Source organism: Mytilus californianus, unplaced genomic scaffold (assembly GCF_021869535.1).
Source record: "Mytilus californianus isolate M0D057914Y unplaced genomic scaffold, xbMytCali1.0.p SCAF_6, whole genome shotgun sequence".
Taxonomy (NCBI): Eukaryota; Metazoa; Mollusca; class Bivalvia; order Mytilida; family Mytilidae; genus Mytilus; species Mytilus californianus.
This window is the reverse complement of record NW_026262712.1, coordinates 52,889,230-52,911,876: the sequence shown is the minus strand read 5'-3', so window position 1 is coordinate 52,911,876 and position 22,647 is coordinate 52,889,230. Positions and strand designations below refer to the sequence as shown.

The following is a 22,647-nucleotide window of genomic DNA, read 5'->3' as shown; positions in this document are numbered from 1 at the left end:
GGAAAAATTCTGATTTTCCATTGGACAAGAATGGGTGAGTATGTTCTAATACAAACGCCGAAGTGCTGATAAAACTTAAAAGGACCAAAGATCAAACCAAACACGAACAAGGAATCAGAGGCATGCATGAAGGAGATAAATTATTTATTTTAGATTATTTCGACATTTAATTTAGGCAAATTAAAACTAGACAAATTAATGCCCCCGCACTCAACTCTGAAATAACTATATCATAACAAAGCCAACGTAGGACTTTCTTTGAGATAATATTGTGTTTTGGAGACACATATGATGCACCCACAAATGCAAAGTGTTATTGTTAAATACACAAAGTTGAGTATTGGAGCATATAGGTAAGTCTATGGTTCACTGTAGGAGGAGTTATCCGAAAACGCTATGAACCTCCTATGAAAGTAAATTCTAAGTGACTAAGTTCAACTATCTACCAAAAGAGCAAAAATGACAAAGTTAAACTATCTCCTAAAGGAGCAAATGTCAATAAAAATAAAACCCCTGACCACATGCACACCTTCAATAAATGTACATACATCCAGCAACGAAAAACCTTCCTAGCATTCAAACTGTAGGAGGAGTTATCTGGAATTACTATATACCCATAACCGGACGGACGGAAGAACAGACGGAAGGACGAACATACAGGGGTAAAACAATATGCCCCTCAACTTTCAATTGCGGGGGTTTAAAAAATTACCCGTCTTTTCATGCCACTGGCTACTTGGCTAGTGATACCCTCGGGGACTCACAATCATAAGTTAAAACACTCTCTTACTGTATTTATAAAACGACACAAGAAAAGAAATAAAAAAAAAATAATTTCAAGTCTTAGTCCACTTGACTCACTACTGCTTTGTGAAAGTGATATAAAGAGGGGGAAATACACAATACTAATAATTTATTCAAAATTCTTATAATGTGTGAATTCTAAATTGACACTCTACGTATCATCATCAATGAGCCTTTCAAAGAATAGTTTGATCCTTTCCAGGCACGCCAGTAAACACCTCGATGGGCGGAGTCTGGTGTCTTCAGAAAATACTGACCATTTAGATCAGCTTTTACACAGGCATTAAACCACCAGGCTCCAGAATACACTAAAGCACAGTGACTAGAATGGTTATCGTTATCGCTATCCTTTGTTGAGAAACCATGGCCGCTGTGGTATTCCATGCTGTTACCTGAAAATACAAATATTCTATCAAGAATTGAACCATATAAGTATTCTTACGAATCATGATTAACGTTATCAAGTTTATTGTACTAATGCTACAAGCATCTCCTGAACTTTACAGCTTTCTGTCTCCAAGAAGTATGTATGATTAGAATCATGCATAGAGTGCGGATGTTCCGTAAACACGATAATAAGATATAGAAAAAACAAATTGAAGCAAGGAAAAGCGCAGTATTTGCTGATAATCGTTTTGTTTATACGGTTACTATCTTTTTGCTCTTATTTTTAGAAGAACATTAAAAGAGCCAAATGTACAATAAATGTATGATATTTCATATAAACTCCGTTTCATTGAAGTGCTTAGTAGTCGGTTTTTGTTAATGTTTATACGATTTTTTGTTGGTTTTCTGGAACATCAGCCTTCACAGTTAATCAGTACATACCAATTTATTAGGTAGGTCGATTACTTTAATCAGAATAGAACGAGTAGTAACAGAACAACAATATAACGGTATCATGCATATCTTTTATCAATCAATATCAGTTGCTTATACAGCTAGAAGCTGGTTGAAAAACCCGTTTTGTTAGGGTTTGTATTGCTCAATTTTGATATTTGATTTTCTATTCAGTATTCTTATAATAATAGTTAATCAAGGTATAAATTCTTTAGGAAGATATGTCAGTACCCACCTTGTTACATAATTCAGTGCTTTGCATTTCATTTGCGCCAAACTAATCTTTCATTTGCGCCACAAACCATTTTTCATTTGCGCCAAAATAAAACATTTCATTTGCGCCAATAATACAGGTAAATAGTATAAGAACTAGTTTTATTCAAAAGAGACTTTTAATAATAACTTTAAAACACATTATTTGATTACATAATAAAACATATTCCTCTGAAATCATCGTATTACTAACTATAATGAAAGCACTATATATATATATATATATATATATACTGATACGTTATAATAAGAGACTTTTCATGATAATGTTAAAACACAGTTCTGTTATAAATTAAAGAGATCATAAAACCTAAAAGTAAGCGCTATACACTGGAGTAAAACCAAAAGTTCGTTCTGAAACAAGACTTTTTAGCAACGGCTCGGACGTACTCATGTACACTGGATAACCTATATGTGTGGTCATAAAAAATACAGACTTATTTTCTCTACATAAAAATAACCAAATGTGGTTTAATTGCCAATAAAACAACTATTCACCAAAATTAATGAAGTGGATGAAAGCAATTGTAGGCATTCAAAAATGAGAAAAAAGCCATACCATATAGTCGGATATAAACATCCCCGAAATGAAAAATATGAAACAATCCAATTGAAAAAATAACGGCTTGTTTGTCTCAGAATTGATAATGTCTATCTTGACACATAAAACATGTTATCATTAAGTGACTCTCAGTTCAATATTAGAAATTGAGTTTAAACTTGCATAGTTACGTACTTGGTGGAATACTTAAAAAAAAATCTTATTCACGATGAAGCAATGAATATTTTAAACTTTTTCGCTATATCACCTGTAAAATTGCGCAAATGTAGTTTTATTTTTTGGTGCAAATGAAATATAACCTTGTGGCGCAAATGACAGATTGGATTTTGTAAAAAATGGCGCACTGAATGCCATGCGCCCATATAATTAACTGTTGGGTTTTTTTTAATCCCAAGCTATTTGTTTTACTTTAATTAAGAACCATGAAGTAAAACTTTAATAAAAAAATCGACATTCTATTAATAAATAAAGTTATTCACGTTTCGTATTCATCAAATCGAGTTTAAGTACAGTGAACCCATACAACTAAAAAAACTAAGAATATCAAAATACCTTAAACATGAAATATGATCAAATTTGTACCTGCAGTGCCATGATATCCATTTACGGTTAGTTTGAACTTCGAACTCTCATCTCCAATTGCAAAAACTTTATATTTTGCAAATGCCGCGTTTCCATCGAAATCGATTAAATCGATCCTCATTTCATAGTTGTGTTGTGATGTTAGAGAGTGCAAATTTTCGTTGCCTAAAAATAACACAAAATAAAATATAAAAAGATATGGGATGATTAGTTTAAATATATCGGTATTGTTGTGTTCAAAATGACAAATATATTGGATCAGACACAAATTTGACAACTTAGTAACATCTTCTCCAAAAAAGTACTCCAAAAATTTCCGTAAAATTGACGTACATGTCCATGCATTATAGTTCAAACCTTGCCGTAATTGCCGTAATTTTTTACCTTCCGTTGCATGGAATATTCTATTTTCCTCGGATAGACATGTCACACCCTACAATGACACATGATTGTCTGAATCCTAGCCGATCAGTAAAAATTTGCTATTATACCTTAATTCCCAGATGCTGTGAACATAGCGCAAATGTCAATTTTACAGTAATTGGTTTCACCTTGTCTGAAATAAAACCTACACCTCTCCCACAGGAGGTGAGCACACAAGTAAGAGACCACCATGACCTAATGTTTGTTTTTATACGCCCGTCAAAATAAAACTTTGAAGGGACGTATTATGGTATACAAATGTCCGGCGTCCATCTGTCCGTCTGTCCGGCGTCCACATGTCGTACCGTAACTTGAGAACGTCTTATCCGTGAAACTTTTCATAGTTGTTTCTTAAGATGGTCAAACGATCTGTATACTTTTTGGCGAAGATAAGATTAAAACTTCCTGAGTAACGGGGCTTTGTAACTAAAACAGCGGGATCTGTATACTTTTTTTATAAAAAAGGGGGGTTTTCACATGTCGCGCCGTATATCAGAAACGATTTATGATTATTGCATAAAACGTCACACACAAGACGACGGGCGTATCATGCGCTCGTGGCGTAGCTGTTTATAATGCAACAAAGTTCAAAATTTCATTAAATTGAAGATTAAATCATGACCCTATGCACTTCAATGAAACATTTTATATATTAATTGCTTAAAGTATTTTGATTTCGTGATCAAATGTATATATATAAAGCAGTTTTCGTGAAAATGTAAAGCAGTTAATTTTCCCCATAAATTGTACCGAGTGAAAGCTTAATTTTATTCATTTACTTGACCAGCACCAGGATGTTCTTCCACAGAGTAGGTAACCTGTCGAAAAAATATAAACTCCGGATTCAAAAGTCGGTAATATTCCAAAGGATATTCCCGACTGTAGTTTGGTAAAGACTAGGTGTATTATTCAATCAATGTACGCAAACTAAAAAATGACCTGATTTGAAAAAAAAAGACAATTGATTTAACTTTTGACTGGTGGTTATGTTAATGGTAAAATGCATTTAAATCATATGCAAACTAACCGAGCCAAAACTCATTCTTCGGGTTCCCAAATCCTGATTTGTAGTCATTCCATCCGCGGTAAAAGTCAACATAGCCATTTTCTCGTCTTTGAAAAACCTGAAAAAAGATATATGACAATTTAATACGAGGAGCAGTGCAATACAAAATTTCGGAAGAGGTTCGGTAACCAAAGGTTTACATTTCTCAGTAAGAATATGTGAAAACTTATATCATGTCAATATCAAAATACGTCTTGTTCTCTGAAATGTAGTAACAATCGAAAGACTCATGCGAAACGTTTGAATATTGTCACTAAATTACATTTCTAACAATACAAAATTAGCAGGATACCGTTAGTTGTTTACACAACCGTAGTATTTTGTCTTTCAATTTTCGATGTTCAATTTGCAATTTTTTAGCTGTAGTTATTATACCTCAGTATATGATTGTTTTATTGAATTATAGATGAATAAAGGAGTAGGTTCGATAAGGCCCTGAAATGGACCCCTTTTTTAGCTTAAATTTCGAATTAGGATTTATTGACAAATATCACAATGAATCATAGCTAATACAGTGACTAGATAGGAATAAGTCTTTTTGTTGAAAATTTACGTTCCTGCATTTTATTCATGACGTCACAAATAGTCCTCATTTTGATTTTCCATGAAAAATCAATAAAAATGGGTAAATTTCAATTGATTATTGGACAGGAAACATAGAGCGCATACGTCGACAAAAAAAGATCTATGAAAATAATGATTGTAATGACATTTTACAGGCCTAACTTGAATGTTTAGTTTGTCGACGCCTGCGCTCTGTGTTTCCTGGTTCTGGCTGAAATCCAGCCGATTTTATCAGATTTCGCCAAAATCCTTTATTTTGACCTTATTGGGATGTAAAAACCAACGCTTTAGAATAAAACTTTGACAGAAATAGTTCTATATAACTTTCTCGCATGTCTTTAAGTCAACTTAAAGCATCATTTTATTGTATAAATCAGTAACATTGAACTTTATATTCGGGGCCAAATATGACCCTTACCGAACATTCTCCTTTACTATTTTCACGAACTTGTCTATCAACTGGGTATGAAATATATACTGGAAGCAAACACTGTCCCATAAAAAGACTATTAACCAGTTTATAGTTTAAAAAAATACTTAATGGAAGCAGGCATTTTCTCGTACTTTATGATATTAAAACTTACTTACTGGCTATTCGGACAGTAGCAAGTTTATTGCCTCAAAGTCAATGAAGAAGAGTATTATTTTATATTTGATCAGAGTATGATATCATTGAAAATTTTTTGAAACAGTAACTGCAGACCATTTTGAGTTTTCCCTGGTGCCGTTCAATCTTTATTTTTTGAAAGAAGAATTTGTTCAGGTGTACTGTTGAAGGTGTTTCTTTCTTTGTATTTCCTTTAGGCCTTTGACTTCTCTGTTTTTCGTTGACTTGTGGGTTTGGGTTTTTTTTTTTTGTTCTCTTAGTCCATTTATAACCAGTCTGTTTTCAGACAATTTTAAGGTAAACAAAGCTCGATACATCTTTTCCGGAAGTGTGATACTTTTTTTTGTTTAACAAAAAATGACAAATGACCAAAATAAATAGCTAAAAAAAAAGAGGATAAGAGATTTCTGAGACCATGAAAATAAATTAATCTACGATTATCATGATCGTGATCTGTGCATTTTACACATAAAAGCCTAGTGTTCTGGGAAAAACCAAATGTCAAATGCTATATATTTTTTTGAGTGAGGGGAATGGGAAAACTAAATATTTGGAACTATCAAATTCATTAGTTATTTTATTATAACATTAAAAGGATCTGTTGTGAAATGCTTTTTATTTTGTCATTTTTTTTAAATCTAACTCACCGTCCAGTGTCCTTCGTCTAAATTCATTTCACAATAAACATCAATTCCTTGTGTTTGCTTTGGAAACACCTTATATACTCCACTTGGACATTTGCCAGGAATATCATTACAGTCAATAGGTCTTCCTTCTAAAGGGAGATAAAATAAAGAAAAAAAAATTGATAGAAAAATTGTACCTTACATTTTTTATTGAAGCTTAAAGTATGCACTGCTATCTTTATGTATTAAATCAATTATAATTTTTTAAATTAGATAAAATATGAAATCATCAATAGCATTGTTCAGAAAAAATACTAGTGAAAGAAATGATATAAATCATGCCACACATTTTAATTTTTAATTTAATCTTTAATATTGTTGGCTTTGGACGAAAAATGTTCTACATGTATACCACAACCCCTATTAGGAATGACGGAGTCCAAAACCCATTCTAAATGCCAACAATTAGCACAATATATAGCTAGCTATGATTGGTGCACTGTTTATTCGTTATTTTAGTTAGAAAATAAACAACAAAAGAAGATTCCATTTAAACATCAAATTCCCCTGTATCTGTTCTATAGTGAAACATACTTTAGAAATACAAATAGACCTTTAAGGGGAACAATCCTTGTGATCCATAGTTAATAAATATTATTACCATGGCAAGTTGATGGTTGTGTGAAATAATCCTTTGCCTGTGTCCATGCTTCTTCTCCATAAAAACATATCCCTAAAAATAAAAACCTTATGTGAATCTATATTTGAATTTACCTAGACTTACATTATGAGGATCTGGATTGTGTTTACACAATAGAAATAATGGGAAAGAAGAACAAAGAATAGAGAAAAAATGGGTGAACATAATCAAGAATAGAGTGAAGTAGGGTTTAGAATAGAAAGATTAGGGAATAATTAATCAGATATAATTAAAAATGGAGAAAATTGGCTAACACAATTACAGTACCGACCTGATGAGTTGGGCCCGTAGTAACTGCTATTTTATTCGTTATTATATATGTTGTACGTGTTGTTGTGTCGCTGTCGAAAACGCAGGTTTGGACGTAAAGATATTTATTCTTCATTTGTCACGCATACAATGCATTACATAAAGTCATACAGGTTGCAAGTAACGTCTCTCAAAGCAATACATGTAACGAACATGTTATTCACTCTATCTAACAATACATAATTTGCCTGTTCAATATTTTTTCTCGTCAAGTACCAACCGTGCTATATTTCTGAATTTTGAAATTATCATTTCCTTATTAGATGCCTACAAAGTATAGACTTGTTATGTAATAATTACTTACCAGGTTCTTGAGTAGTTTCACCAACCAAAAACGAAACAAGGAAGACACATATGTATATTTTTTTCATCAGGACCATTTTGGTCTGAGTTCGAATTCTCGGTTCATTCATATGATAGCCTTTTCTTAACACGTAGCATTTATACGCAGATTTGAAAATGCGTAGATTATGTATACAACATAATCGGAAAACATGATTTCCGACAATGAAATTTACCGGTTTTCCAATTACATGATTGAAAGATCATCTTTAATTATATATACAATCATATTGTCGGGATTTAGATAATAAAAATTTGAGAAAAGGTTCCGTGGAACCCTGTGTCTCGCTCTTTATTGCTGCTGTCAGTCTAAAAGTGTAATGTTGACTTAACAAGAGGCTCTCAAGAGCCTGAATCGCTCACCTGTGTTTCAGAGGAGAAGATTTTTAAATGTTAGCAAACTTGATGAACAAATTGTGTAAAATTGTCTTTAAAGGGCAATAACTCCTTAAGGGGTCATATTAACTTTTTTGTAGATCTTACTTTGCTGAACATTATTGCTGCTTACAGTTTACATATATCTATAGTAATATTCAAAATAATAACAAAAAACTGCAAAATTTTGTTAAAACTACCAATTCGGTGGCAGCAACCCAACAATGGGTTGTTCGATTTGTCTGAAAATTTCAGAGCTGATAGATCTTGACCAATTGAACAATTTTACCACTGTCAGATTTGCTCTAAAAGCTTTAGTTTTTGAGATATAAGCCAAAAACTGCATTTGACCCCTATGTTCTATTTTTAGCCATGGCGGCCATGTTTGTCGATGGATCAAAACTTCGGATACTATTTATAAACTAGATACCCTAAGGAACATTTAGTTAAAGTTTGAAGGTATTTGGCCCAGTAGTTTCAGAGGAGAAGATTTTTGAAATAGTTAACGACAGACGACGGACGACGACGGACGCCAAGTGATGGCATAAGCTGACATTGGGCCCTTCGGGCCCCGGTGAGCTAAAAAGTGAGTCCATTTATCAGTAAAATACAGATTTTTAAAAATAAAATCTAACTTTTTCTTTAGATGCTATTGATTAGGTTCTGTCCAAAAATTAAAATACTAGTGACAAAAATACCGAACTCCAAAGGAAATTCAAAACGGAAAGTCCTTCATAAAATGGCAAAATCAAAAGCCCAAACACATCTAACGAATGGAAAACAACTGTCATATTTCTGACTTAGTACAGGCATTTCCTTATATTGAAAATGGTGGATTAAACCGGGTTTTATAGCTGAGCCTAGATTAATAAACAATCCATGAAGTTTTACAAATTTATCATGTCGAAAAGGTTTAATCCCAGACTGTCTGTAAATGTAAACTGTAATAACTAAGTCAACCTATCAGAAAAAAAATGAAAATGAAAAAAATACATTTTCAAAAGTTTGCTTGAGACATTATCTCTTAATCATAAAAAAGATTCTGCCAAAGTTACATAAAATTCTATGAAGGTTTGATTAAGTAATTGATGTGCAACAAACTTTAACCACAGACTGTATCAATTTGTCAAATTTATACAAAACTAAGTCCATTTATCAGTAGAATACGGAAAATTGAAAATGAATATGTTCAACATTTTGCCCTGGATACTGTCTTTTGGTCATAAACAAGCCTTTGTCCAAATTTCCTAAAATTCCATGAAGGTTTGACAAAGGTATTGATACATTTTTACAATATTAGGCATTTTGATTCTGACATTGGAAATTTTCATTCAGAAATTCAAATAATACATGATGGTCTTGATACATGTATATAGTTTCAGGTACTGGCGTTGTTTGTCATCTTACTTACGTGTTGTAGTGTTCTTCTTATTTGTCCTTGTATATATTTAACCTTTAATGTTTCGTCCATTTTTAGTTAATATATACTTATGACGTGGTTCGGTACTTATACATCCCGCCATTGTGTTAATGTGCTATGGTCAATTTTGTATTTCTTGTTTTTCATTTTTGCTTAATTATGTACTTTGTCTATATGCCATTTTGTTTTTCTTTGTTGAAACAGTTATTATTTTTTATAGTGATTAAGATTATATTACAATGTTGACTGCTATATCCCAATTGTTAACGTTTTTACCTATTATGTCTGTTTGTTTTGCTCACATATTGTTGTAATATAATGGAATTCAATACGACTGTCATACAAGTGAGAGGTTTAGATAGCTATAAAACCAGGTTTAATTTTTAATTACCTTATTTTTCTTTTTTAAATGACGAAAAACGAAAAAAAAGGACCCGAGTCCGTTAAAGTTTAAAGATAATATTCAATCATATTTGAATTCTAACTGAAGCAAGCTCATCTCAAGCATTGGGATTCGTCGGTTCAATTCGCGGCCTTTTAAACCAGGTTTAATTTACCTTTAAATTGATTTGCGCAGCTTCTCCGAAATGTTAGCAACAATTGATATTGCCAGTTGTGTCAAAATTATCTCTTATTTCATGCGATTGTCTTTCTTTGGACTATTAAATTGTGAGTTAAATATGCATGGCATGATAGGGGAGGACTTGATCTAACAAAGATGTTTAATCCCGCAATATTCTGTATCTGCCTCTCCCAAATCATTAGCCTATTATTTAGTGGTTGCTTTCTGTAATTATTGTTGGTTTTCTTATCATAAGTCAGGCCGTTGGTTTTCTCCTTGGAATTTTTTTCACATTTTGTCATTTCTAGGTCTCTTATAAAGCTTACAATACGGAATGGGGTTTGCTTACGAAATAATTATTTCGTGCCATTCTCTTTGTTCATATAAACAAGGGTAGGCATTATAATTATCATTATCTTTATACAGAGCTTTAGCGAGCTGTAAAATGTTGACAAATATAATGCCTACTCATATTAATACAAGCACAGAGGTTGGCATGATAGAATTAATAAGATTCTTATAGGAAAATTTAGAACTTTTGAAGGTCGAAGTAGACTCAAAATTCACGTTTGAAAGGCAGCTATTTTGACTTGATAAAACACACATGTCAGTCAAGAAAACCAACTGTTTCACATAAAGCTAGAGGCTCTAAAGAGCCTGTGTCTCTCACCTGTATCTTGGTCACTTTTTAGTAAAAATAATCTTTTAAAGGGAATTACTCTATCAACAATTAACTGACAATTTCAGTCACGTTGACGTGTTTATAGATCTTATCCTGCTGATCATTTTTCCTTTTGTAAAGTTTCTATGTAATCTTAATATTTTCCAGATAAATTCATAATAAGCAAATAACGCAAATTAATGGTGAAAATTATATTAAAAAGCAATAACTCCAAATATGAGTCGACTGGAAATTTCGGCCATGATGCTTTATTTGTAGATCTTATCTTGCTGATCATTTTTGCTATTTAAAGTTTCTATCTATCAATTTTAGTTTTCAAGATAATAGGCAAAAGATGACAAAAATTGGGAAAAATAGTCATTAAAGGGCAATAACTTCAATAAGGAGGAGACTAGCGATTATGGTTGACTTTATTGAAAATCTGGTCTTGCTGATCATTTTTGTTATTTAAAGTTTCTGTCTATCATTATATTTTACAGATAATTGACAAAAAAGACAAAATTGGAAATAACTCTACGTGAAGGGCAATTACTTCAATCAAGGATTTGTATACATGTAGTAATACTATGCAAACCCTTGCTTCAATAAGGAGTCGACTAACGATTTCGGTCATGCTGACTTATTTGTAGATCTCGTCTTGCTGATAATTTTTTGCTACTAAAACTTTTTATCAATCTATTATAGTTTTCAAGATATTAATAGGCAAAATTTCAAAAATTGGTAAAAATCATCATTGAAGGGCAATAACTTCAGTCAGGTGTTGACTGACGATTTCGATCATGTTGACTAATTTTTAGACCTTGTCTTGTTGATCATTTTTGCTATTTAAAGTTTCTGTCTATCTTTATAATTTTCGAGATAATAGGCAAAGTGAAAAAAAATAATTGTTTGTCATCGGACATATTTTTTAACGAGATACCCCATTGATGATCGTGGCAAAGTTTGGTTAAATTTAGCAAAGTTGTTTCAGAGGAGATGATCTTTGTAAAAGTTTACAGACGATGACGACAACAGACGACTACGACAACACACAACGGACGCCATGCCCAAATGATGGCAAAAGCTAACACTGGCACTAAGGGCCAGATGAGCTAAAAATGAATTGAAAAATGTAAACTTACTTTTAAGTTAGTTTTATTTTATTTCCTAGCGAGCAACACCAACACAACTGTCCATTTTGGTCTCCGTCTTTTTTTAAATTATGAAATCACGCACGTGCACCCCTTGTTCTGTTGGTACCCGTATGGCTAGGTCCTGCTTTCACAACTTTTTTTAAAATTTGTCACAAGAAAGAAAAGTATCAAACATACAAGATTGACATCAACAGATGGTAGTAGTTCGAATGTGTCCTGTGGCTACACTGGGCTGAAGGAAAGAAGTGCCCTAACTAGATTTTCTTCTTTTAAATGTTAATAATTAAAAAGTCAAGCGTCACGTCAATATATATATGTATATATATATATAAACACAAGAGTGCACATGCTGAAATGTCTTACCTGCTTTACTGACCATTGATTTTATGTTGGAAGTCTTAAAGATAAAGGTTTTACTAAAAGTTTCTCATAAACTTGACATTTTAAAAGATCTATGAGAATGAGGTCATGGTCAGATAAATCTTTCCGACAGACATATACACCTTACAACTTATTTAGACACCAAATACATTTGAGCTATTGCTTAGGGAGCAACCATTTAATTTCAAGGGGGGGGGGTATGTTTTTTTGCCTGAGGCAGGAATTTTTTTTCCCACAAAGTGCAAACATTTTTTTTAGTTTTTCCACGCTATCAATCAAACTATTTTTTTCAAAATTTAACACTATAAGGTATGGGGAAAATCTGGATTCAGAATGCCTGACCACAATATTTTTTTTCATCAAATAGGGGATCAGAATATTTTTTTAGGAAAAAACCATGCTGTTTAACACCACTTTCAGCATTATTGGCCTTTTAACACATGTTTAATGGGTCTGTTTTTATTGGCGGAGGATACATGTGTGCCCAGAGAGAAACACAAACATTCGGAAGATAACTGACTTTCCTAGTCATAAGATTGGAGTCTAACGCACCTGCCACCTGCGGGGTTCAAACTCACAACTTCAGTGTTGACAGGGTAGTGTTATGCCAAATATGCATGTTTGCAACCTTATACAATAATATACATTCAACATTTACATGACAAAATGTCATTTTTATTGATAAATACAAGAGTAACATTAATGTTACCCTCTTGTACTAAACAAAAATCTGGCAAAAAAATCAACAAATTTAAAATTGACACTTTTTTTCAGGGGAACAATCTACTTAGGCATGTCTCAAGTCTAAATGGGGTTTACAGAATAGAAAATAAAAGGCAAAAAGTGTGAAATAAAGGTAGAAAATTCAAAGAATACAGGAAACAAGGCAAACAATTAAGAATAGAGAATAATGGGGTGCTTATAAAACATAAAGAAAAGAGATTAATGAGCAAAAAATTTTAAGAATATAAAAAAATGACCTAAACAATTAAAAAATAAAAAAAAGGAAGGACTTCATTCAGATCAACATGTCCATCACATTCTCATGGACTTATTTACATGTTACAGGGCATTATCCCTACATGTCTCAGTATTATTTTACAACTTTTCAAATTCTAGCTTGTACAAATACATTGAATTTCGTAGAAATAAGAAGATGTGGTATAAGTGCCAATGAGACAACTCTCCATCCAAGTCGTATCTATTTGAATCAATTTAAAACTCATTTGTTCAATGTTTATTTGTGTACATGTTCCATATGATAAATTTTCAAAAATTCTTTTCTATGACTATCTATCTGTGATTATCAATTAAAAAAGAATGTTGTCATTTTGAATTTTAGCAGCAGATATCCTTAACATTAATATTTAGTTTCATTTACATGACATATATTACAATACAATGCACATTTAGACATATATTACAATACAATGCACATGTTGCAAACAATAAAAAAATTGCAAACTGTACAACATCTGATCATTTACTTGATAACAGACTGATTATCCAAAAACATGAAAAAAATACTAATAACGGACTATTTTCCAGAAACATTCCTTTTTAAATATACCACAATACCATGATTACAGTTCTCAAGGTTATTTCAGAAACATGTCATTCACATATCATTACTTTAAAGTATGGCGTTAGTTCAGTTCAAAGGCCAGTGCAGTACCCTATGATCTATAATGTCGAAAATTGTCTCATATGCAATCATACCACTTCTCCTTAGTCTTAAACATGTTAAATACATTGTAGTGCCAATTCAGATATTTGTATCATATACATTTATTTATACTGCAGCTAGAACACTTCCTATTGTTTTATCTTCCAAATATAGCAACAAAGGGATATTTTGTGCAATGTCAATTTTATGTCACATCATTTTTTTTTATCAAAATTCGGAGCTCGTTTAGGGATGGAAAATAAGTGTTATTTTTGTTTTAACATTTTCATTCCTAAAATTGTAGCCATTTTAAGCTGCAAACTATAAATCAATTTTGATCAATGTCAGAAAAATATCATCAACTTTATTCAGCAGGAAACTGTTGAAGAGCTAAGTAAACATAACACTTTCTCAGTCTCTATGCCTCATATAAAAAGTTGATTTTTTTCTGACATTGACCTACAATTGTGTTTAATCAAATCATAATGGATATTGCACAATACACTTAACAGATGTCAAGTGGTTCTTGTTTTATGTCATTCTGTACAAGATTGTTACAAACTTCAACCATGTACACTGGTTCTGAAGGTAAATTGTCAATGTTATGTCAGTGCATATGTTTCTGTAAAGTACCATTCTGACAAAACCCTTTACCACATGAATCACATTTGTAAGGATGATCACCGGTATGTGTTCTTACATGTGTTCTATAACTTCTTTTGTTACAAAAGCTTTTCCACAAAATTCACATTCTTAAGGTTGATCGCCAGTGTGACTTCTCATGTGTACATGATCACCAGTGTGATTTCTCATATGTACATACAAAACATCTGTCCTACTATAACCTTAACCACAAAAACTGCATTTAAAGGGTTTTTCACCTGTATGTGTTCTAATGTGAATCTGTAAGACGCATTTGTAACGGAAGCATTTGATGCATAAATCACATTTATAAGGTTTTTCACCAGTGTGGGTTCTCATATGAGCATGAAGATTACTACTACAGCTAAAACCTCTGCCACATTCTTCACATTTATGAGGCTTCTCACCAGTATGAGTTCTCATATGTTGACTGAAAGCACTTTTGTCCTGGACTCTCCTTTTACACACTTCACATTCATATGGTTTATTACCAGTGTGTGTTCTCATGTGTTTCTGTATCGTACTGTTTGTAGTATATTCCTTCTTACACACATCACACGTAAACACTTTTCTACCTATATGTATTTCATGTGATTGTCCAAGACGGTTTTACGAGTAAACCCCTTACCACATATCTCACAATGAACTGGTTTTAACCCTGTATGTGATCTCTCATGAGTTTTTAAATTGCTCCTAGTGCTAAACCCCTTTTTACATATTTCACATATGTAAGGTTTATCACCAGTATGTGTTCTCATATGAACATGCAAACTACTACTATCATTAAACTCTTTATTGCAATTGACACATCTATATGGTTTTTCTCCAGAATGTATTCGCATGTGTGTCTGTAAAGCACAACTTCGGCTAAAATCTTTATTGGAAATACCACTGTGACATTTATATGGTTTCTCACCCGTATGTATTCTAATGTGTTTCTGTAAGTCACTATTCTCAACAAACCCTCGTCCACATAGATCACATTTAAAACTTTTTTCAACGTTATGTGTTTTGATGTGTTTCTGTAGAAGGCAAAAATGAACAAACGCTTTCCCACATATTTTACACTTATACGGTTTTTCACCGTTATGTTTTATGATGTGATTCTCTAGGTCACTGTTTTCATAAAATCCTTTTCCGCATACACCACATTTAAAACTTCTAGTACTGGTATGAATTCTAGTGTGTTTCTGTAAGAATTCGTTTTTGCCAAACCCTTTACCACATACATCACATTTATATGGTTTGTCTATATTTGCTTGGGAGATTCCAGTCTGTGGTAACAAATTTCCAAATTTATTAATCACCAATGTTTCAGCAACTTTACCTAAAATACAAATTAAAAAAAAAAAAAATCTGTAGACACAAAAGAAAGGTATGTGTTTGGGGTTTCCTCACAGGCACTTGTCTCAGAAAAAAAAATTCCGATATACCTTAATATAACACTGTTATATTAAGGTATATAGGAAATTTTTTTTCTGAGACAAGTGCCTGTGGGTTTCCTGATCAACTCCCAACATTTTTATGAGCATTCCTTCAAAAACTGTTCACCAACACTTAAGTTGATGCTACTGCTAAGTAAACTTATTTCATCAAAATACATGACAGAATTAATAAAACAACTTGAATGTGTTATGACAATTTACAAACGGTTGAGTTCTATTAAAGGGTTTAATACAGGAATCAGGCTCAGAGAAAATTAAAAAAATTCCAAGATTACAACAACAACAACAAAAATGTTGTATACAAAATTTAAAAGTTTTCTGACTAACCAACCCTATAATTTTTAGGAAGGAAAAAGCCCTAAGCACACAAATTCTTTAAGGCCTCATTTTTTTAAATCTTTGCTTTAAAATTTAAAGGCGTTATTGCTCAAAATAACCTAAAAGAAAAATATTTCCTTGATTTGACAATAATTGATGAATATAGTAATTAAAAGCAGGGGTATCCAGGTTTTTTAAAGGGGGAATAATATCAGTAAATTTTATGTATACTGCCAAGCGGTGCGATACAACAACTTTCGGACAATTCATGCTAAAAATCATATATTTTCAAATCAAAGGGGGCATACATCCTTCATTTCAAAGTCACAGTAAGACCTTCAATATGGAATAATCTTGATATTTGCTCAGGTTGATTAGCCAAAGAAATACTCACGTGTGTGTTCATCAAGCTGCATCAGAGAGCCACCATTTTGATGATCCTTACCATGTAAATCAATCTTAGAATACTCTTTAGAATTAACTATAAAAAACAAATAGAAAATTTTGAATAAGTAAACAGAGTCTGAATTTGCTGAACGAGAGAATCATCACAACTACAAAAAACTAAGACAAGACTGTTTATGGCAGAGATTTAAATATTGTTATCTGTCTTCATATTGTTACCATACAAGTTAGAATTGATATGAGTAATGTAACCCGAATAATTCAGTCCCTCTCCATAATCGATCGAAGATTTTTCATTGTCTATGCATTAATTCAGGCGTTAATGAAGTAATCGTAGATCATCGGAATATAACGACTGAATTATTTGGGTTATGAGTAATGAAATTCCTAACAATTAATAATGCATTTATGGCTTTGTGTTTACATATTGTGGAAAAGTATTCAATCCACAACTACAGATATGGCAAGATAAATTGTGTTAAAAAAAATGTTCCACAATACACTCAGGCTCATGCGGATTTTGTCATTGCCATGGGCCAACAGTGAAGATTGGCATGGGGTGTAAATCTTTGGTCAACTTCCATCAACATTTCAACATTAGGATCCAGGCCAACTCCTGTCTAGGGGAGTTTTAATGAGTAAAAGTTGTTTGATCAATGCATGAATTGTATTTATACTGTTATGCGTTCCCCAGATGTTTTATTTGTCTCTCCTTATTAGTATTTGTAAACTGCCATATTTCTAATTCTCATGGTGTTTGCTGATTTTACTGCTCAAATGATAGCAACTTTTTAAAGAATTGTCATTGTTTTCTAAATAAATACTTGCGTTTTCCTTTGTTTATCAATTTCCATATTGTTGTTAGTTTATGACCAATTTGTTTTTGAAACGGACATATACTGAAATAATATCCATCCATCAAGATGTAATAAAACTTGTCGCCCAAAATACTGTTCATTGATAGACATGTTGAAGAAATTGACCAAAGTACACAAAATATAAACCTTATTTTCAAGAAGTTTTGTCAATCTGTTGTATAGAGAGTAGGAATTGGACTAATAAATAGCATGTCACGGATTTTATGTGGTTAATACCCAGTTTCAAGCCTTTTAATGACACCATCATTGTATTTTTAAAAGGTAGCGCTAACTTGACGTAATAGACACAAATAAATAGTTATGTAATAATTATAACTGATTTATTGATTGATTTTTTGCGTTTTAACGCCACTTAAACACTATTGGTTATTCGGTGGTGGCCAGTTTTAATTGGTGGTGGCCAGTTTTTATTGGTGGAGGAAGCCAGAGTGTATAAATGATTTACAAATTTCCATAACTCAAAAGCTGTTTAAATTTTTCACAATATGCAGGAAATATTTGCCAATGGATGTTAAGCAAACAATGTTCAATCAATCTGAGCTGTAATATTTTGAGATTTTTAGACACCAGGACACCCCTAGTACATGTTTCTCATTTTTGTTCTAGATTCCCTCCTGTAGATTTACCTGTACCACCAGGTTATTCAAAATACAAATACATAAAGCCACTTGGGTGACATAACGGGATAATGTTGCCACTCACCCATCATGACATGCTCATGGATTACATTTAGGTAATGATGACCAAAATGTTACAAAACATTGTTTTAAAGTGGACATTAACCATGTTAACATAATTTATGGTAAAATATTATTTATATATCATTAATCCTAACATAAAGACCAAACACTATTTCCTTTTTCTATGAAATGATGTACTTAAAGTATTTTTAACTGTCAACTTTTTTGAAGAACTATAGGTTAACGTTCTGTCTTCTTTAACATGCTTAGGTTCTTACTACAAAATTTACCTATGCAAGGTTTAGCACCTGGAAGTGTACTTGTGTCTGTCTGACTGTTACAATTATCCATCTGACTACCATCTTTTTGTGTTTCTGTGTGTGTGTGACTGTGACAATCAGGAATCTGGTTGCCTCCTGGATATATTCCTATACATGTGTGACTTTCACTATCTTCCATCAGATTCCCATCTAAATGTGGTCTCATGTCTGTCTGACTGTGACAATCATCCATCTGATTCCCATCTAAATGTGGTCTCATGTCTGTCTGACTGTGACAATCATCCATCTGATTCCCATCTAAATGTGGTCTTATGTCTGTCTGACTGTGACAATCATCCATCTGACTACCATCTAAATGTGGTCTCATGTCTGTTTGACTGTGACAATCATCCATCTGATTCCCATCTAAATGTGGTCTCATGTCTGTCTGACTGTGACAATCATCCATCTGATTCCCATCTAAATGTGGTATCATGTCTGTCTGACTGTGACAATCATCCATCTGATTCCCATCTAAATGTGGTCTTATGTCTGTCTGACTGTGACAATCATCCATCTGACTACCATCTAAATGTGGTCTCATGTCTGTTTGACTGTGACAATCATCCATCTGATTCCCATCTAAATGTGGTCTCATGTCTGTCTGACTGTTACAATCATCCATCTGATTCCCATCTAGATGTGGTCTCATGTCTGTCTGACTGTGACAATCATCCATCTGATTCCCATCTAAATGTGGTCTCATGTCTGTCTGACTGTGACAATCATCCATCTGATTCCCATCTAAATGTGGTCTCATGTCTGTCTGACTGTGACAATCATCCATCTGACTACCATCTAAATGTGGTCTCATGTCTGTTTGACTGTGACAATCATCCATCTGATTCCCATCTAAATGTGGTCTCATGTCTGTCTGACTGTGACAATCATCCATCTGACTACCATCTAAATGTGGTCTCATGTCTGTTTGACTGTGACAATCATCCATCTGATTCCCATCTAAATGTGGTCTCATGTCTGTCTGACTGTGACAATCATCCATCTGATTCCCATCTAAATGTGGTCTCATGTCTGTCTGACTGTGACAATCATCCATCTGATTCCCATCTAAATGTGGTCTTATGTCTGTCTGACTGTGACAATCATCCATCTGACTACCATCTAAATGTGGTCTCATGTCTGTTTGACTGTGACAATCATCCATCTGATTCCCATCTAAATGTGGTCTTATGTCTGTCTGACTGTGACAATCATCCATCTGATTCCCATCTAAATGTGGTCTCATGTCTGTCTGACTGTGACAATCATCCATCTGATTCCCATCTAAATGTGGTCTTATGTCTGTCTGACTGTGACAATCATCCATCTGATTCCCATCTAAATGTGGTATCATGTCTGTCTGACTGTGACAATCATCCATCTGATTCCCATCTAGATGTGGTCTCATGTCTGTCTGACTGTGACAATCATCCATCTGATTCCCATCTAAATGTGGTCTCATGTCTGTCTGACTGTGACAATCATCCATCTGATTCCCATCTAAATGTGGTCTCATGTCTGTCTGACTGTGACAATCATCCATCTGATTCCCATCTAAATGTGGTCTCATGTCTGTCTGACTGTGACAATCATCCATCTGATTCCCATCTAAATGTGGTCTCATGTCTGTCTGACTGTGACAATCATCCATCTGGTTACCACCTTCATCAAATTTAGGATGTTTTTCATCCACTTCTGATATAGACAAATCTAAATATGAAATCAATAAACTTTTATTGTTTTTCATAGCACAAAAAATGCACACAAATTTCAGTGACTGAGAGTGTGCAGAAGTGTGCAGAAATGCAACACTTAATGGATACATGTACATGTATTAATGCTACAATTCAACCAGATTTAAGGGGCTTAATATAATAAACTATTATTTAGACAGAATAGAATTAAATTTTTTTCAAGCATTATCAAAGTGTAATTTTTCAATATTAGCATGATTTGCAGTCACTTTTGTCAACATAAGCTCAAATACATCGCTTATGTATCATTGGCTTGCAAGTCAATAATTCAACCTCATTTGAATCCGTCTCTGCATATATTCTTGCAACGTTTAATTTGGCCCTTCTCAGGAGATGGAATATGCATGTGCTTAGCTTTATAACTTATTGAAAAGAAAAGAATATCGACATTGAAAAGTGATACAAGGGAGCCACCAGGAAAACCAATTTTTTTGGCTGAATAGGCTTTACAAAAAAATCATTCATATGTCATGTATACAGGTTAAGCAATTATTTACACATTTTTAATCTATGACATGCAATCAAACAGACCTAGAAAATCATCATTTAACCATTGCACTGCTTGTCTATTTATATCTATGTTAATATTTGGTCATATGACCATAGGCAGTCTTCGTAGGTCAACTCAATGGTTTCTTAGATGGCAGTTAGACTAAAATATGCATGAAATGCTGAAGTATAAACAGAGACCATGCACTGTTAAATGTTTCTTTTGGACTTTTTGTAATTTGGATAAATACATTTTAATATGTCATGTATGTTATGAATCAAATTTGAGAATATAAGTAAAATCAATGATCATGAATTTGACTGCTTTTGACCCTCTAAAATGTTTAAGAGAATTTTTCTGGTTTGCTTATTAATTTTTAAGTACAGTTCAACCTTTTATCTCAAACACAAAGCAAAACAAATCTATTGCGCAGCGATGTTAAGTAACTGCACAAGGCCTTCATAAATTGCTCTCTGGAGGCTTAGTTGTATTTTGACGATAAAATGTATGAAATATTCCACACAGAATGTACACGGAATATAGTAGGAATATTGCATTGAATTCCTACCAGAAAAGAGTGATATTCTAGTCAGACAGAAGTAGGAATCCACACGGAAAATAGCCAAAATATTTAAATTAGCAGGACTTTCTTAGTAGGAATATTGTATATTCCTACCAGGAATATTTAAATTAGCAGGAATAATTTGGTAGGAAAATAAAATTCCTACTAGAAAACCTGGCAGGAATTTTTCAAAATTCCACATAGAAAAAAATATTTTCTAGTAGGAATCTAAAAATATACAAAATGTAAGTGTATATTCACAAATACACAACTGGGTCAATCATTTAAGTTTGAATCTCAACAACAAAAAACAAAGGAAATGCATGGAATATATTCATTTTAAAAAAAGTTGACTTTTGAAATGTATGAGGAAGCTGTGATATATCCAAACATATATGTAAATGGGCAAAAATGTTGATTCTAAGATGAAGTTAAAGAGTTATGAACAATTAATATGTAAAATAATGCACTATTGTTGAATTAACTGATTACTAAATATATTGGCAAACATATCAAAAATTTCATCTTAAAAGTATAAAATTTACCTTCAATTTACATGGGCCATATTTTCCCATATTTCAATATTGTAGTTGTTTAACCCTTGCAGCATATGGTGCAACACAACTTTTCATATTTCTACTCTCCAACTTGTGAATTAGTGAACTGGAACTTGTTTGCATTTAACACAGCAAAATTTGTGTCATTAGCAAACAGGAATCCAGTTTAAGATAATTAAAAAGATTCCATGTAGAAAGATTTTCTAGTAGGAATAAAATTAATTCTGGTAGGAATCTTGTAGTAGGAAAATGAATAATCCTATCATATTTTCTGTCCAAATTCCCATTTAAGATTTTCAAAACAGAAAAAAATCCATACAGACTTTTAAAATTCCAGCTAGATGGTAGGATTTTGCAAGTGGAGAAAATAAAAAATCCAGTCAGAATTTTGTTCATTTTCCATGTCCGCCTACTTTCTATATAGAATCTTTGATTCTATGTGGATTCCTACTACATTCCTACTAGTGTCTAGGTGGAATCCTACTACTTATTTCGTACGGGAACAGACAAATGAAATTTTCATTGTCCATGAAATTTACAATGGACTTTTATGAATAGTAAAGACAACTATTAATGACAGACAGTTAAACACTCTGTTAGAGCAAATTGATGTAGTCAAGAGAAATTCAAGAATAGAAAAAAATAAGACCTTTTACTTAAATAAGTTTAAAAAAATCTT

General features: G+C 32.8%; 3 protein-coding genes across 3 annotated transcripts in view; all 3 read right to left on the bottom strand.

Moving 5' to 3' along the window:
• LOC127706219 (zinc finger protein 883-like) overlaps nucleotides 1-18,864 on the bottom strand; it is a 78,674-nt gene extending 59,810 nt beyond the window's left edge. Inside the window, exon 1 of the mRNA XM_052210701.1 lies at nucleotides 18,576-18,864. Within this exon, the coding sequence (XP_052066661.1) occupies nucleotides 18,576-18,852 (277 nt within the window). The 5' untranslated portion in view covers nucleotides 18,853-18,864. The remainder of the gene's footprint in view (nucleotides 1-18,575) is intronic.
• Nucleotides 897-7,824, bottom strand: LOC127706221 (microfibril-associated glycoprotein 4-like). Its single transcript, XM_052210702.1, has 6 exons — nucleotides 7,661-7,824; nucleotides 7,009-7,080; nucleotides 6,369-6,496; nucleotides 4,512-4,608; nucleotides 3,062-3,226; nucleotides 897-1,196 (listed from the first exon to the last, which is right to left on the bottom strand). Exons 1-6 carry the CDS (start codon nucleotides 7,767-7,769, stop codon nucleotides 943-945), a joined length of 825 nt encoding a protein of 274 aa, XP_052066662.1. The 5' UTR covers nucleotides 7,770-7,824; the 3' UTR covers nucleotides 897-942.
• An 11-nt stretch (nucleotides 18,865-18,875) lies between the features above and the next one.
• Nucleotides 18,876-20,352, bottom strand: LOC127705820 (cysteine-rich, acidic integral membrane protein-like). The gene is made up of 2 exons (XM_052210175.1): nucleotides 18,999-20,352; nucleotides 18,876-18,889 (listed from the first exon to the last, which is right to left on the bottom strand). Exons 1-2 carry the CDS (start codon nucleotides 20,350-20,352, stop codon nucleotides 18,876-18,878), a joined length of 1,368 nt encoding a protein of 455 aa, XP_052066135.1.
• Between the last annotated feature and the right edge of the window lie 2,295 nt (nucleotides 20,353-22,647).

Excerpts from the sequence above, each read along its gene's own strand:
- LOC127705820 (XM_052210175.1), bottom strand. The coding sequence starts at position 20,352 with ATGAAAAACAATAAAAGTTTATTGATTTCATATTTAGATTTGTCTATA.
- LOC127706221 (XM_052210702.1), bottom strand. The coding sequence starts at position 7,769 with ATGAATGAACCGAGAATTCGAACTCAGACCAAAATGGTCCTGATGAAA. Across the intron at positions 6,497-7,008 it reads ACAACCATCAACTTGCCATG|AAGGAAGACCTATTGACTGT; the intron begins GTAATAATATTT and ends ATCTCCCTTTAG. Across the intron at positions 1,197-3,061 it reads TGGATATCATGGCACTGCAG|GTAACAGCATGGAATACCAC; the intron begins GTACAAATTTGA and ends TTGTATTTTCAG.